Source organism: Carassius auratus, chromosome 2 (genome assembly GCF_003368295.1).
Source record: "Carassius auratus strain Wakin chromosome 2, ASM336829v1, whole genome shotgun sequence".
Lineage (NCBI taxonomy): Eukaryota > Metazoa > Chordata > Actinopteri > Cypriniformes > Cyprinidae > Carassius > Carassius auratus.
Genome location: NC_039244.1, coordinates 27558952 through 27575227, shown reverse-complemented (window position 1 = coordinate 27575227; position 16276 = coordinate 27558952). Strand labels below are relative to the sequence as shown.

Here is a 16276-nt window from a genome sequence, read left to right as displayed (position 1 = left end):
TTCAGGGTCAAGATTCTTTTAAAATATTGTAAATGTCCTGTTACTGTTTGTGGGTAGAAAACCTTGTGATGGTGAAAATGTTTTATTATTATATATATAATGGGCCAATGTTAATTCTTTGCTTAAAACATATGGACTACATAGTGTCCTAACACTTTCCTATTTAGCTTTTAATGATTTACCATTTGTTTATGAACTATACAGAGGGAGAAAGCAAGTTAGACACTTACATGAACTATTCAAAAGAACTGCAAAAGTAGAGTGGAAGAGAATCTTGTGTAGATGAAGTTACATATGTAACACAGTGGTCCGTCTCTGAAGCCGTGACTGCCAGCAGGGGTCATGGATGATGTTGTAGTCATTTTGTTCTGCAATAATTCAAAGGCTATGACTCGAGTTGGTTCACCTTTATTCAAAGCAGGGTTGACTGGGCGGGGTGCTGAAAGATCAAAGGCCCTGCACTGTTCAAAGAAGTTCTGATGCTAATTCAGAGGAGAGGCTGAGGAGCAGATTCTGTTCTGCCTCAACAGATGCTGATTCCCATTTCAGCTCATCCGGATTTTTTGAATCTTCAGACAAGTAAAGACGAAATCACTCATGCATTTTATTTGAAAGAAAATTGTTAACCAAAAAAATAAAAATAAAAAAACCCTCCTCACCCAAAAAAGAATTACAAGAGAAGGTTACTGACCACTCATCCAGTTAAAATGTTAACATGAGAGTTTTAAATAACAAAATGTCCGGTTTAACACCATAAAGACAGAATCCCACGTTTACTAGTATAAATAAAATAATTTACATTCATATATATATATATATATATATATATATATATATATATATACTGTATATACATACAATGGCAGCTTGAATTCCACTATTTTGTGTACATTAAAAATAAAATACATATTTTTTTTAAAAGTCCTGGACTGTTCTGTAATACTAAATGTTGGGAGTGTGTCCAGTACGATGGTATATGAAATAAAGAAGCATCTAAAAGACTTCTGAGATTATTTTTTATTTAAATCTTTTTTTTTTAATAATTTCCCATTATACAGTATATGAAAACAATGGCGAGCCACTATCAAATTAATACAAGACGTGGCTCAAAATGTTTATCCACTAAATAAATTTTGTGTATGTATGGGTGGATATATATGTGTGCTTATGTATATTTCTAATGATTAATTGGTATGGTATTATTGAATATGTTTTGAATATCTGCTTGTATATTTCTCGAGTTTTTTTTTCCTCTAGCTAATTTTATCTTTCAGTGTACTTTAATTAAATCTCAGTATTGCTGAGCAGAAAACTAAATAAACTTCAATGAGAGAAAATTGACCATAAATTTCAGTGATTGTTTGCCATGTCCCCTTTCCTTGAGCACCCATCCCTTGTGAACTCTGATGATCTGCATGATTTTCTGATGATCATGTTCTTCAGCATGATTTAAAAAAAATGATCCAGAGCATAGACTGCCTGTGCAAAGCTGTGCACATGACCAGTCTCACAAATAGTGTAGAATCTCACACTCACTATAGGATAAGTGTGACTTAAATACATTTGATATTGCATTACTTTATATATAATACTAACGATGTTATTTAAATGAAAAAAATAAAAATAACTTTTATTTAAAATAATTATGCACCAAAGACAATCACGAAAAAAGGTAAAGCACTGAATTACTCGGTCTCAGGAGGATAAATGTGCGAGTTATTAATATTATTTGCAATTCACTGTGCAGGAGGAGCGCGCGCACATGAGTGTGAATGAGTGATGCAGCACAGGAACCACCTCTGCTCTGAAGGGGGCAGGCTGGGTGTCTGCATATGGAGCGACTGCACGGAGGAGACGCCTCTGAACACTCAACTTATACAGACACAGAGCTGTTACACGTCTACAGCTCGAGCAAAGCCTGATTTCGACAGCGGACGCCGCAGAGAAAGTCCTTCCTGACACCAGCCGCTCCGCGAGAGAAGAGACCCACACCCGCCTCTTCCGTCTCCCGCAGCTCGGGACTCTCTAACGCGGATAAACGATGACTTTCCACGCGCGATTCCCACTCAAAACACCAGAGACTTTCTCGCCCGTGCTTACAGGGCGCGTTTCTTTAATCTGACATGGAGGAAAATGCTTAAATCCTCTCCTGCATGCCTGGAATTTTCTGCTGGGAACAGAAAGTGGGCGTTTTTCCCCGCACCGAAGCGCTGGAGGATTCGTGCGAGTGCCGCAACTTGCAGCAACATGCAATAAGTCTCGATTCATAAGATCGCACTGATTCTGAGGTTACTGAGCGATATAAACTGGTCGAAATGGCACAGGATAATGTGTACGACAGCCGCAGTATTGTGGTGAAGTACATCCACCATAAGCTCTGGAAGAAGGGGTACGTGTGGGAAGTGAACGGACTGATGATGGGGAGGCAGGAGGACGGCTGCATCTCTCCCGGCTCCCGTCACGACCCCCGCGGCGCTCTGCATAAGGTGCTGCGGGAGGCCGGGGACGAACTGGAGCGGCTTTATCAGTCGGACTTTGCGGAAATGTCCAAACAGCTGCATCTCACGTCCATCACGGCGCAGCAGCGCTTCACCGCGGTCATAGACGAGCTGTTCAGGGACGGCGTGAACTGGGGCAGAATCATCGCTTTTTTCGAGTTCGGAGGGACCGTTTGTGTCGAATGCGTGAATAAGGAGATGACGGCACATGTGGATAACATCGCAGGCTGGATGACCGAGTATCTGAACGGGCCGCTGCACAGCTGGATCCAGGAGAACGGTGGCTGGGTATGTCATTAACTCAATATATAGCTCACATCCGATTCCGAAGACGCAGCGGCGCTCGCTCCGCCTCTATTCCCTGCGTCATGCGTTCGAAGAGTTGCGCGGACTCCGATTGGCCGGTAGCGCTGTTCGTCAAAACGCGCCGGCCAATGAGCGGCGGCGATTTGTCACACCTTTCTCACGGCTCCACGGTGAAGCCGTCAGTGACAGCTGCTGTCTGCAGAGCTGAAGGCGTGGCTCTCCTGTGCGGAACTTTCAGGAACTGCTGTTGATTCATGCAAACAGGAGGATGTTTAGTCTTATACAACGGCCAGATATATGAGTTCTGATATTTACTCACCAAATCATGTGTTTAAATCGCCCAGGGCTATTCCTGTCCCAAGTGCAATGGCTCAGCTCGTGATGTGATGCGTGTGATATTGTTCAAACAGAACTCCATAATTTTTTTTTCTGCCTAGGTGTAGCTTCCTGGAATACCAGAATTCAATACCCAAATTCTAAATTAAAATTGTAGATAAGCACAGGAATTGTGCAATTTAGTCATTGACTTGTGCAATCATGCCAACCACCTCCAACACAGCATGTTTGGGTATGCAAATGAAGAATATTGTTAATTCTTTAGGTAATCATGTAAAAACCTGTAGGAAGGCTTAAAGTTGGCATGAAATTGATTGATTTTTAAAATGCATGTTAATGATCCTGTTTGTACTCACAGCTTCCTAGTTCTTTCATCCAGTTTTCAGACGCAAGATTAGTGCTAGAAAGTTATTAGCAGGAAGGGGAAGCGATGGATAACATGACTTGAAGCTACTGTAGCAAACTGAATTTTGTCTTTTCTAGCTATGTTAGGTATGATTTGAATGTGGAGTCAAACATGCAGAAATTTTCTGGGTTGTTTGATCCCAGTAGGTTAAATATGTTTCCTTTCAGGATTATAAAACACATTCATAATACCATTCCAACAGTTTAGTGATGCAACACTTGATTTGATCTTTCATTTTCAGAGCGAGTCTTTGAACATTCATTTAGAAAACAATTCCATTTAGTGAAGACTTCACCTATACTGTTGATAATTCTGCATTAAATTAGAATAAAAGCGCAAAAAAAAAAAAAAAATTAAAATCAAACATGCTACCAATGAGTTGACAACAGTGTAGAATATTTATCTGTTTTTAAGATTACTAATCTAGCATGCAATTCAGCTTCAGACTTTCCAGTATATGGAGGAACTCGAGAGACATGTTGCTTTTTTTGAATGGACATTCAGAATATGACCTTTCAGTAATGAACTCGCTTGAACTCTACAAACAGAAATGAGGGGGAACTTGTGGTTTGATGCAGGACCCAACAACAGCTTGGTAAAGTCATCCAGAGCTTCCCCTCATTCAGTTCCAGTCTTTCTTCTACTACTGTAGACCTCGGCATTATTATACTTAGTCCGAGTTAGTTCACAGAGTTAGAACAAAGACCTAATGTGGAAGTGCATAATTCAAAGCCCTGTTCCAGAGGGTATTCATCAATAGTTCAAAGACTGTATTTCATCTTTAAGGAAGAAAAGTTGAATATTCCCCTTGAGTCCTGACCTTTCAAAGGGGAAACTACAGACACTTATCAAATGATTACACCCTCGCTGTCCTGAACGTCAGCAAAGAGTCCCTCTATTTACACATTTCTTTCCTTTCATGGCTCTGAAATAGACCAGAATGCTTCAGAGAGATGCAACATATGTTTGCAGTAGAAATACTGCGAATAAAAAAACCCTGCTACAGTAGCTATTGAAATTACTTCGATTTACATAGCTTTCTTTTGACAAATGATGTGAACGATGATTTACTCACTCGACCGGTGGATCCCATTTCTGCCTAAATATCATTTAGCTTTTGACATTTCCCAGTGTGGAAGTGACTAGAGATGCTTATGAGTGACAGTAAAAGTCCCGCATCAGTGTCTGTTCCATGTCAAAGGTGAAATGTCATATCCTCTAAACCGTGGGTTGTTTCGGTAGATTGCTTCATCATGCACACGAGTACAAAGGGAATGCAAGCATAATGTGTTTTGCGATGCACAAAAGTTAATGTACTCTTACCTGCAGAAGATAGTTGACCAATAGTCCTTATGCATCAGAGAAACAAGTGCACAGTCATCTTTAGAATCGGTTTTGCGATACTTGAGAAGTAATTAGCTGGTAAAGTTAATTAAGTTACCAAGAGTTATCACCTGCATCGGAATGTTCGAAGCGGATCTCATAACAAATATCAGTAGACCGGGAAGATTTGAAAACAAACAGTTCATTCATAAATCCATATAAACGTACCTTCCGCTGTGGAAATACAAACATATAACAGAAGACAATGAGTGAAAAGGGGAGGAGCTACATAAGATCTAAAGATTAGTGGCTTAATAGAAAATTCTAATAAATAAGGGATGCAGTATGGTGTAAACAGTGGAGCAGATCGTGTAGGAACACTTTGAATTTATTATCTATGATTATTACTAAACCAACGTGTCACCAGATGATTGATCAACCAATATTTGGCCATTTTAGAATTGAATTTTAACTTTGTCCACTTGGCTAATCAAAAGAAATGTTAGTTCTCCAAAAGCCAAGGATCATTCTTAATACATAATAAATGTATTAAATATAAGAGAATACAATTTCGGGGTGAAATAAGTACTATTTAATGGCTATCATTCAGCATTCACCCTGCTGTAGAAATCACACTAGAAAACACAATGTATGCAAAATTCATAATCAGTTATTTTTAAAAACAGAAGCTCTAGAGTGTCCTCTTGCCCATATTCATTGCATTTGACTTGGTCAAACATGTGCCTGCTAAACTTTCTAGAAAGTAAAGAAGGAAATCTGTTGACTAAAGTCTATCCACAAAAGGATTGCTTATTTGTAAGCTCATATATGACAAGTTAGCTGGTTATCATATACTGTAAACATGTTGTTCTGTAATTATTCGGAGGAGCAGAGTGATTGGGATCACAGCGTCTGTTGTGGTTTACTATAAAAAGAATCAAGTTTACTCGACTGCTCTGACGTGGGCAACTAGATACTATAAATCCGGCCAGGGTTTATATTTTCCGCCCTGCACTAAATGCAGCAATGGAGGCGACAGGCTCATTAACCTTAATGATGACATTTGGACAAGAGAGAGCGGCGTGTGCGCTTCTGTTTCCTGTTTAACACGCGACTTAAAAATAGGTGTCATTTGTGGGTTTATGTTGTTGAGTCTGCTGTCTTGGACTTGAAATTTTCATCTAGCTGCATCACAAATCACTGTGTGTTTGTTCACCTCCCCGTCTGGATCTCAACAACAAGCTACTGTCTGTATTTTGTCCTGTATTATAGACAGTAAGAGCCTGCATTCAGAAAATAACTCTTGAGTCATATTCTATTTTTCAGTCTGTATGAATTATACATTGGCTCAATGGGTTTCAGTCGTCCCACCCAGAGTGATTGCTCTCATTTAGGCCCAGAAAAAAATCGGTGGACTTTTTTGGTATTTTTTGCTGTGTAAAATCTTCTGGATTTAATGGAATGGAACTTAAGACTTGAGTTAATTGAAGTACTAAGAGTCTGACAATAAAATCTAGCAATGTGTTTGTTTAAAATAAAAAGATATTTATATATTTAAATTCATAAAGATCCATATTGTGCAAGTAAAAATTATGATATTGTATAGACAAAAGGTTTCATATTAAATAGGATTTTATAATACTGCTGTACTGAATCATTATTATCTAAAAATACTGACGTTGTATAAAGTGCATCTATCCACTTTTAGAGAGGCAATGTATTTAGAAACCTTAAAGGAAACATTAAAAGTTTATTGTAAAGTGCTTTACACGGTAAATATTGTTCAAGAACACATTTTCAGTAAACCTTGACAACCCTATATACCAAAATACAAGTCAAGTCACCTTTATTTATATAGCGCTTTAAACAAAAAAGATTGCGTCAAAGCAACTAGAGAAAATTAATTAGGAAAACAGTGTTTCAATAATGTAAAATGACAGTTAAAGACAGTTCATCATTGAATTCAATGATGTCATCATCCAGCTCAGTTAAAATAGTATCTCTTGCAATCAAGTCAATGATATCGCTGTAGATGAAGTGACCACAATTAAGCAAGCCAGAGGCGACAGCGGCAAGGAACCGAAACTCCATCGGTGAGAGAAAGGAGAAAAAAAACTTGGGAGAAACCAGGCTCAGTCGGGGGCCAGTTCTCCTCTGACCAGACAAAACCAGGAGTTCAATTCCAGGCTGCAGCAAAGTCAGATTGTGCAGAAGAATCATCTGTTTCCTGTGGTCTTGTCCTGGTGCTCCTCTGAGACAAGGTCTTTACAGGGGATCTGTATCTGGGCTCTAGTTGTCCTGGTCTCCGCTGTCTTTCAGGGCAGTAGAGGTCCTTTCTAGGTGCTGATCTACCATCTGGTCTGGATACGTACTGGATCCGGGCGACTGCAGTGACCCTCTGATCTGGATACAGACTGGATCTGGTGGCTAAAGTGACCTCGGAATAAGAGAGAAACAGACTAATATTAGCGTAGATGCCATTCTTCTAATGATGTAGCAAGTACATAGGGTGTTATGGGAAGTGTTTCCGGTGTTTACCTAATTAATGCAGCCTAAAAATCCTTTAACGGATTTGGATATTAAAAGCATATTAGTGTGTTATGTGTAAGCCAGGTTAAAGAGATGGATCTTTAATCTAGATTTAAACTTCAAGAGTGTGTCTGCCTCCCGAACAATGTTAGGTAGGTTATTCCAGAGTTTAGGCGCCAAATAGGAAAAGGATCTGCCGCCCGCAGTTGGTTTTGATATTCTAGGTATTATCAAATTGCCTGAGTTTTGAGAACGTAGTGGACGTGGAGGACTATAATATAACAAGAGCTTGTTAAATATGCTATCCAGGGCTTTATAAGTAATAAACAGGATTTTAAAATCTATACGATGTTTGATATGGAGCCAGTGCAGTATTGACAGGACTGGGCTAAAATGAGTTTGTTTACTAAGCGTGCAGAACAACCACCCAATAAAGCATTACAATAATCTAACCTTGAGGTCATAAATGCATGGATTAACATTTCTGCATTTGACATTGAGAGCATAGGCCGTAATTTAGATATATTTTTGAGATGGAAAAATGCAGTTTTACAAATGCTAGAAATGTGACTTTCTAAGGAAAGATTGCGATCAAGTAGCACACCTAGGTTCCTAACTGATGACGAAGAATTGACAGAGCAACCATCAAGTCTTAGACAGTGTTCTAGGTTATTACAAGCAGAGTTTTTAGATCCTATAATTAACACCTGTTTTTTTTTCAGAATTTAGCAGTAAGAAATTACTATTGAAGTAGTTTCAGCAAGCTAAAAGAAAATAAACACTTAACAATTCGATCCTGGGTTTAACCCTATTCTCCTCTAAATTCGTGTTGGACTGCAGACTGACGAGGTGATGCGCCTGTAGCCCACGTGAGCAGCACCTGTGTTTATTTGTGCGACGTGACAGTAAATGTTGCCTGTGTTGGCAGCTGCTCGGCTCTTAAATTATACACTTCAGCCCACTGATCCAGGTTCAGCCCAGGGAGGTTCGCGTGCCATCAGGTCACTCACAAGCCACAGATCTGCTGTCTGCCAATAACGTGACTTGACAAAAGAGCCCTGACATTTAGCTGGAGACACTTGCTTGTGTGGGTTTAAAAGGGGGATTTCAGGACTGCCCTTTACAAGTTATTCCTCCATTTGCTAGCAGTTTCATATAATATATATTTGTATATATATATATATATATATATATATATATATATATATATAAATAAAATACTGAAATAAAATTTCTCATTTTTTCATCTGTATGTAATATTAAAAAGCTAGTGGTTGAATCGGGTACTGCAGCCCAAAATCAATATATTGGAGAGTTATTTCACACTGTTGCCAGATTGAGGACATGCAACAGGAAGAAGTTCAATTGACAATGAAGGGCGACACTGATGAGGTTTAATATGCCTCTGGTCATAGAGCTTTTTAAGTCGGGTAGAATCTGCAATCTGTGACACAGTACGTTTGCTGGCTTACCTGGCTGCAAAAAATTTTTTTTCTGCCAACTGGCAACCCAGGTTGTTGAAATACTATTAGGTAAATTGGCAGTGTGCAGAATCACACATTTTTTAAAGCAGAATAACTGGCTGTAGAATTGGTTTCGTAGAAACAAGAATGTGAACTTAGCATTTTTCCTAGATATCTGCAAACACGTGTATTTTTTATGCTTTAGTACAGTTTTTGAATGTGATAGGAGGGTTAAAATGAACATGAAATGACATTCACAGCCCATATGATGTGTCAGCATATAACAATATAGAGACTGTTTAACCTCTGCATCAATGGAAAAAGTAAGCCAATCATATGATGGCCCTGACGCAAATGAAACAAGTTTCACGCCAGCATGGCACCAAGTGCCCATGTTTTACTTTTATTTTTAGAAGGAAAGTGTAGTTGCTGATGTCATTGTTCTTGTGGTGCCATCAGCATGTCAGCGTTGTCATGATGTCATTGTCCTTGCGCTCCAAAGTATTCAGGCACATGGCATTTACTGAGTGACTTGTGCCAAAAATTGACAGTTGGCAGGTGCCATACATCAGCAACTGGCGTCCAGATGAATGGGAATGCTGACGGATGCCTCTGTTCGTGTAAAACTGGCTCCTATCATTGAGTGTGGTGTGTGGTTTAATGTTTCACTCCTTCTCATCAGCACGACTCTCTTCTATCAATAAAACAATCAGATTTATTGCTTACGAGAAAGTCCTGTAGTTCTCATTCTGATTTATTTGCTCAGGGTATAGATAAAATAGTGGAGGGCCACTAATGAAAGTCAAGAGTCACCTCATGTGCTTCCACACACTGAAAGTGAACCATGAATGGACTGCATTTAGAATAACTGGATGTTCTGCCGAAAATGAGCGTTTGGCATCACATTGATAACGTCTGGTTACAGTTGAATTGCTTAAATGGTTCTCTTATCTGAATTATATTTGATTTAAAGGAATAGTTCACCCAAAAATGAAAACTCTGCCATTAATTATTCACCCTCTTTTTGTTTCAACCCGTATGACGACCTTGTTTCCTCTGTAGAACACAAAAGTCATTCGACTCAATGATTTTCAAAATCTTCTTGTCCAAGTTGGTCTAACAAAAGTTGTCATGAAATGAAAATTTACCATATTTTCTACATTTCTACATATGTTTCTTATTTGATAAACCATTGACCTTCACATTTTTGTGGCTCTCAGAAGCGGAAGTCATCATATTTGAACTTATATATGGAAACTACAACAAACGTTGCGTTCCCATTTGATAGCAAAGAATCACAGCAATGGTAGAGTGAAATGTAATGCCAGATGCAGTACAGTCGTATTATTGTACTTAGTAAAAAAAAAAACACAAAAACCTTTGCTAGATTTATGATGTTAATAACTGTGGAAATGCATCATCACAATCTAGGAATAGGATCGCGACTTTAGAATCAATAAATAGAAAATATTACAGGAACAAACTTTTCCTATGGTTAACAAAACTAAAATGTGACCCTGGACCACAAAACCAGCCATAAGGGTCAATATCCTGGAATGTAGATGTATACATTTATACACAAGCTTTCCATTGATGTATGGTTTATTAGGATCGGACAATATTTGGCTGAGATACAACTATTTTAAGATCTGGAATGTGAGGGTGAAAAAAAAAATCTAAATACTGATAAAATCACCTTTAAAGTTGTCCAGATGAATTCTTAGCAATGCATTACTAATCAAATAAGTTTTTATATATTTACGGTAGAAAAAAAAAATCTTGATGGAACGTGATCTTTACTTAATTTCCCAATGATTTTTGGTATAAAAGAAAAATCGATAATTTTGACCCATACAATGTATTTTTGGTTATTGCTTCAAAAATACCCCAGCGACTCAAGACTGCTTTTGTGCTCCAGGGTGAAATATGGTCCAGAAACAGCGGCTTAAGAAACTTTTTCTGTGCAGTTATAAACAAGCTGGTAGTGTTCAATCTCTCCTCCTGAGTAAATGTGTACTTTTCTCCTGTGTTCTCAATCTAGCCTGAGCTCAGTTCAGTAACGTTCCTCTTACCAGAGCCATCTGCCCCATGTTTACCCTCATCAGCAGAGAGCTGGTAATCTCCTAAACATTTCCTACTGGCCCAGCCAAAGGGAATCAAGCAGGTGTTCAGTGTAACGTCTGTCGCAAGACACAAACAAAAATGTGTCTCTCTCATGCTCTCTTGGTCACACAGGTAATACAAGACCTAGATGAACTCTGCACTTCAGATGCTTCAGATTCACACCTGACAATTTAGTCTCCGACTAACTCTACAAGGACAATTTAAAGTATTTAAAACATTCCACCTTAACAGTAAACATGTTTTGCTTCTGGTGCTCTGTCCTAATGCCTCTGACATCCAGTTCCGTTTCTATTGAACACTGTGATGCAATATGTAAGATACACATTGAGATGCTCCAAGGCTAAAAACATACTCTATGCATGTACATAAACGCAGACATGGATATGGTGTAAGCATGCAACTCCATTATATAGCCTAGATTTAATAGGGATAGTTCATCCAACAGTGAAAATTCATTAATTACTCACTCTCGTTCCAATTTTGCAGGGCACAAAAAGGACATTTTGAAGAATATTTTTTTTTTGCAATGAAGGTCCAAAACTATGGAAGCCTGTTTCTGCCATTGAAATCCATTAAAGGGGGTAAATATGAAGAAAATGTGCAGTCAGCTGTTCATGACAGGTCTAAATCAGCCCAGGTACCAGAACAAAACACACTCAGCTAAATATCGTCTAATTAAAGTTATCGTCAAAATCCTAGAAAATAATGAGATGTCATTTTTTTGGCAGTATTGCACAACCCCATTCAGACTTAACAATGTGTAAAGTCAAATCAGTATATTTAGAAGCATTTGCTTTCATGTTTTGGCCTTAAATTGCTTATGCACCTGTCATGAAGGGTGGACAGAGAACAAAATCTATAAATATGGTTTAATAGCAAGCTATCTTCGAATAATCTTGGGAAGGTGGTTACTATGATGCATTGTTCTTGTACACAGTGTGCTTTTCTGAGAGCACAATGGTGTGAGTGTGTGATAATAGGCGCTGTCCTGTGTTGTCCCAGAGCTGCTCCACACCCTTCCACAACATATTTCTGTGCCCTGTCTCGAGGGGATCCTGCTGATCGGAGGAATGTAAATAAATCAAGCAGATGACCTGGGTGTTGCTTTCCTGAGGGCCCTTCCATGGGTGGGATGTGCGTGCACAATCACTCCGGCCAGGTCAACCGGCTGAACTTAACTGGCTTTTCTTAAACATGCATGATGGTTGAAAAACGCTCTGGTGTTTAGTATAATATAACATTCGCTTCAAACATTCTTGGTCCTTAGAGTTTCACACACTATATTATATAGTAATCAGGTTTGCTGGGCTCCAAAGATTAAAGGTTAGCAAAATAAGAAATATTTTAACTTTTCAACACAGGCCTAACAAGACTTTTGCATGAACACAACGTCCTACAACAGATGGCCCACACAGAGATCTGTTTGGAAATCTAAAATGGATATTTTCTACTGGCACACTAGCAAAAGATATAAATATCCATCTTTGAAAACAAACATTTCTGCGCAGAACTGCATATTTTAAACCACACTCTGTAAGCTCCTGTCTTTTGCATCACAGAAAAGCAGTAGGATTGACAGAGCCTCCTCAAATGCACACAAATCAATGAGTGATGTATGAGCATGTGATACACTGTTTCTCGTGATTGTGATTCCTGTGTTAATACATTTAGGCCACCTCTTTGCGTCAATAAAAGGTCAACATTAAAGTCTGTGCAAACAGAATATTTGTATACGCTGCTTTGATACAACCTCTGTGCTAAGTAAAATTTGCTTTAGACAGGCTAATTTAACCCCAATGCAAGTGGCCCATGGCCCATACCTAGTGATAAACAAAAAAATTAGCAACTGAATGCATTAGGAGGAAACAGAAAAAAATTGTTTTGGAGGGTTGAAAACACTGATTGACAGTAGCACTACTCCAATGACACGTTTGGATTGCATCATTGTCTTTCATGCACAACGTGGATGAGCTAAAAACAGGTCAGCACATGTGGACACACTTCATTCATCATGACCAAAAAAGATTATAGAGTGGCTATATGTAAATCTGTTTGGCTGAAATATCAAGAGACAGCTCATTGGCAAAGAACTTTATGACAGGTGTATCACCCAGTCATACCATTTGCAAAATTACCCAAATACTACATTAATAACATTAAATAACAAAGCAGCAGGTTTATTCGGCTGCTGTCACTTTAAGACCAAATGCACAGATCTAAGATACCGACAAGCATTCTATAATATTCTATGAAAGTATTTTCAGTTCATACCTATGCTCAGTATTATGATCAAGTGCACCGCACACATCCTGAAAAGCGAAGACAAAATATTTAATTTTTTCATGTAAATGAATGGGAGTTGAGCCAAGCCGAAAATCTAATTATAATGCGAAAGGAATGGAAGATGGCACAATTCTATTAATCACACAGCCCAAGTAATTAAATCATCTATGAGAGCAAGGTGGCCTCCTGGTGGTTCAGGGGCACTTTGCAACTTGCTAACATTTTGTAGAGTCTACTGCATATGATCATAAAGCTGATAATATCCTTCTAGTATCTGCTATAAGAAACTGCAGTGTGAGGCATTTGCTCATTACGTGTCACGTTTTCACTTGTTCATATCCATCTGTTCTACCCCACACTTACACTCACATGTTCTTGCATCCAATGACGGCACTCGGACAAATAAAACCTCTTTCCCTGTGGCCGCAGCTAGGCCTGAACACGTGTTGCTGAATGATGCATGAGCTGGCTAATCTCAGACACTAAAAGACCATCCCTCAAACAAGATGCATCATGCTGTCTTTTTCTGTCTCCTCACCGCACACACTACCTTTTCCCACCGGCTCCGCATATCAGGTGACTGACTACACAGGCCTTGAAATATTCAGAGCTATGTGAGAGCATCTAAATATAGATGTGCTGCTGCTCCCAGGACTCTAGCTAAATGTCATCGTGCGAAAGTGTGGATTAGCGTGCCTTTTCAATCCTGTATCCTGTATGGTGTGTATGATGAATGAGTGAAACCGATGAAAACCCTGTGTGTTGAGATGTTTATCTGTTCCTCTCTACCTTATCAGACTGTGAACTGTTTGGTCTAAAACCGTAACGCCCAGCTTGACCCAGACAATGTAGAGAAGCATTCAGTAGGGCAAAGTTCATTTGTAGTCCAGCTGCTGTTGTTGCAACTTTATGTGGTTGATAAGGTGTCCTGAACGGTCGCTCTGTGTGAAGATATATGCAGAAATGTCTTCGATTTACTCTTGATTTGAGATTAATCAAGAGCAACTGTAATTGAGTGGGTTGTTGCATGAAATTGTAGCACTTGCTGTTCTGCTGATTATCGAACTGAGAATAACTAAAGACTTTGGGCGGCACGGTTAATCAAAATATAAACAAAAAAGCAATGGGAATCAATACAATTATCAAATCCTACTTAATTAAATGAATAAATGCAAATGTGTATATCTTTGTATGACTTTGACTTTGGCTTGTTTCAGTGCCACCTGACTTCCTTCCTGACATTTCCCAACCTTTCCTTCAGTTATTACATAAAAATGTTGGATTGGTTTTGAAGCGGTGACAAATGCTTCCTGCGTGACACTGAGGTGATAAAAGCTCCAGGGTGCATTTCCATATCATGCTGTCGGCCTTCAATTCGACTTTGCCTCAAACTACCACAACCCTCGACAGACGTCTCACTTCAGCTACAGGATGAGAGCGCGCTCCTGTGAAGACTATCAGCAGTAACAAGCTCCTTTTACAACACTGTCAAAGCTTGTGTGTTAGCAACTTCAGATTAACTTAATAAATTAATAAAAGAGCGGTTCAGATCATAGTGCGGCATTGAGATTGAAGTTGAAGCCTCCTGGTTCATCTTCAACCCTCAGATACAGCTTTGGCAGGTTTTAAAGAGGTTAGGCTAGACAGTACATGTGTTGAATTATTTATGATCTCAGCACAGGGAAGTGTTATTCCATTGGCCAGTTTCAGGCTGCAATAATTTGGGTGGTTCAACTTGTGGTTTGCATCGCTGGAACATATTCTTCTGCTGGAGCCTCAGTATTTTGGAGGCGCGCTCAATGCAATGTCTAGACATGGTTTTTCTGTAAATATCACCAATGTATGTTGATTGACAATAAAGTTTTTTAATAAAGGAAAACCCTTTTTATTTGACCTAGTCAGCAGTCCCACCTTTGTCCTTGCTAAGATTAATTTAATGGGTGCAAAATACTGCATGACACACGTTCACCCTCACAAAAAGTTTGCAGCTAATACAGTGAACCGTGATTAGCCCCTTTTGATCCTGAGGTGATGTAAACAGGTGGTGTGTGGGGTGTTTTGGAGGGGAACCTTCATCAAACTACAAACACCCTGTTTAATAAAAGTCAAGAGGGAGACATGTGCACAATACGCTTGCCAGACCACATTAGACGGAGAGAAAGCCAGGGAGTGGTTGCCTGTGCTGAGAGACTTCTAAAGCATCATGGTTTCGCTGTAACTTTAGAGCTGGAGTCTAAGCTTCAGTAACTATAGTGAAGTCTTGTGATGTTCAGTGTTTGATGCAGCGGCTAAATTAGCTGTCAAGCCATCAACTGTTGAGTTCACTTCCAGTCCAGTTGCCATGTTAAATACTTCTCGGGAAACAAGGTTTAGAACTGTCTGACATTTAAAAAAACGTGGCCTTTTGACATACCAGTAGTGTTTTTCATAGGGTTTGTTTTTCTAATGCTTTATTATACATTCTACTCAGCTCTTGTATACTATTTCTTATCCCGACAATGCTTGTGTTAATAGCAGCCGTGCTGTGGAACGTTTCAGATGCATCTCTCCACGCTGCTTTGCTAAAGATACACATCTACGTCACCACTGATTAAAAATAATGGTAGTGCGATGGTTGTGATATAGTAAACCTACCGACATCAGTCGCCATGACTTATGTTGAGAGAAAAAAATTGCGTTTTAGTAGCATAACATTGGTTAATGGAGATGCCGTCATTTCGCAATACTGTAGTTTTTTAAATCGACATTTATAAAATATCGCAAAGGTTTTGTGGAAACCTATAATGGAAACGCAGCTTTAGTTAACTTCTTTCACCAAGCCCATTCGCGAGTTCCGTTCGGTTCAGTTGCATTGATTTACATTCAGTGTCAATATGGCCAACTTCCAGATTGATGACGTGTTGTGAAAACACCATATTGAAGAGTGCACACTACAAGCACAGTATAACATCTGACAGGACAGAATACCGTATTTTCCGGACTATAAGTCACACTTTTTTTCATAGTTT

The 16276-nt window shown here is 39.1% G+C and overlaps 1 protein-coding gene across 1 annotated transcript in view; it reads left to right on the top strand.

Annotated features, from left to right (window-relative positions):
• The first annotated feature begins 1761 nt into the window (after window positions 1-1761).
• bcl2b (BCL2 apoptosis regulator b) overlaps window positions 1762-16276 on the top strand; it is a 32585-nt gene continuing 18070 nt past the window's right edge. The window contains exon 1 of the mRNA XM_026196569.1: window positions 1762-2786. Within this exon, the coding sequence (XP_026052354.1) occupies window positions 2316-2786 (471 nt within the window). The 5' untranslated portion in view covers window positions 1762-2315. The remainder of the gene's footprint in view (window positions 2787-16276) is intronic.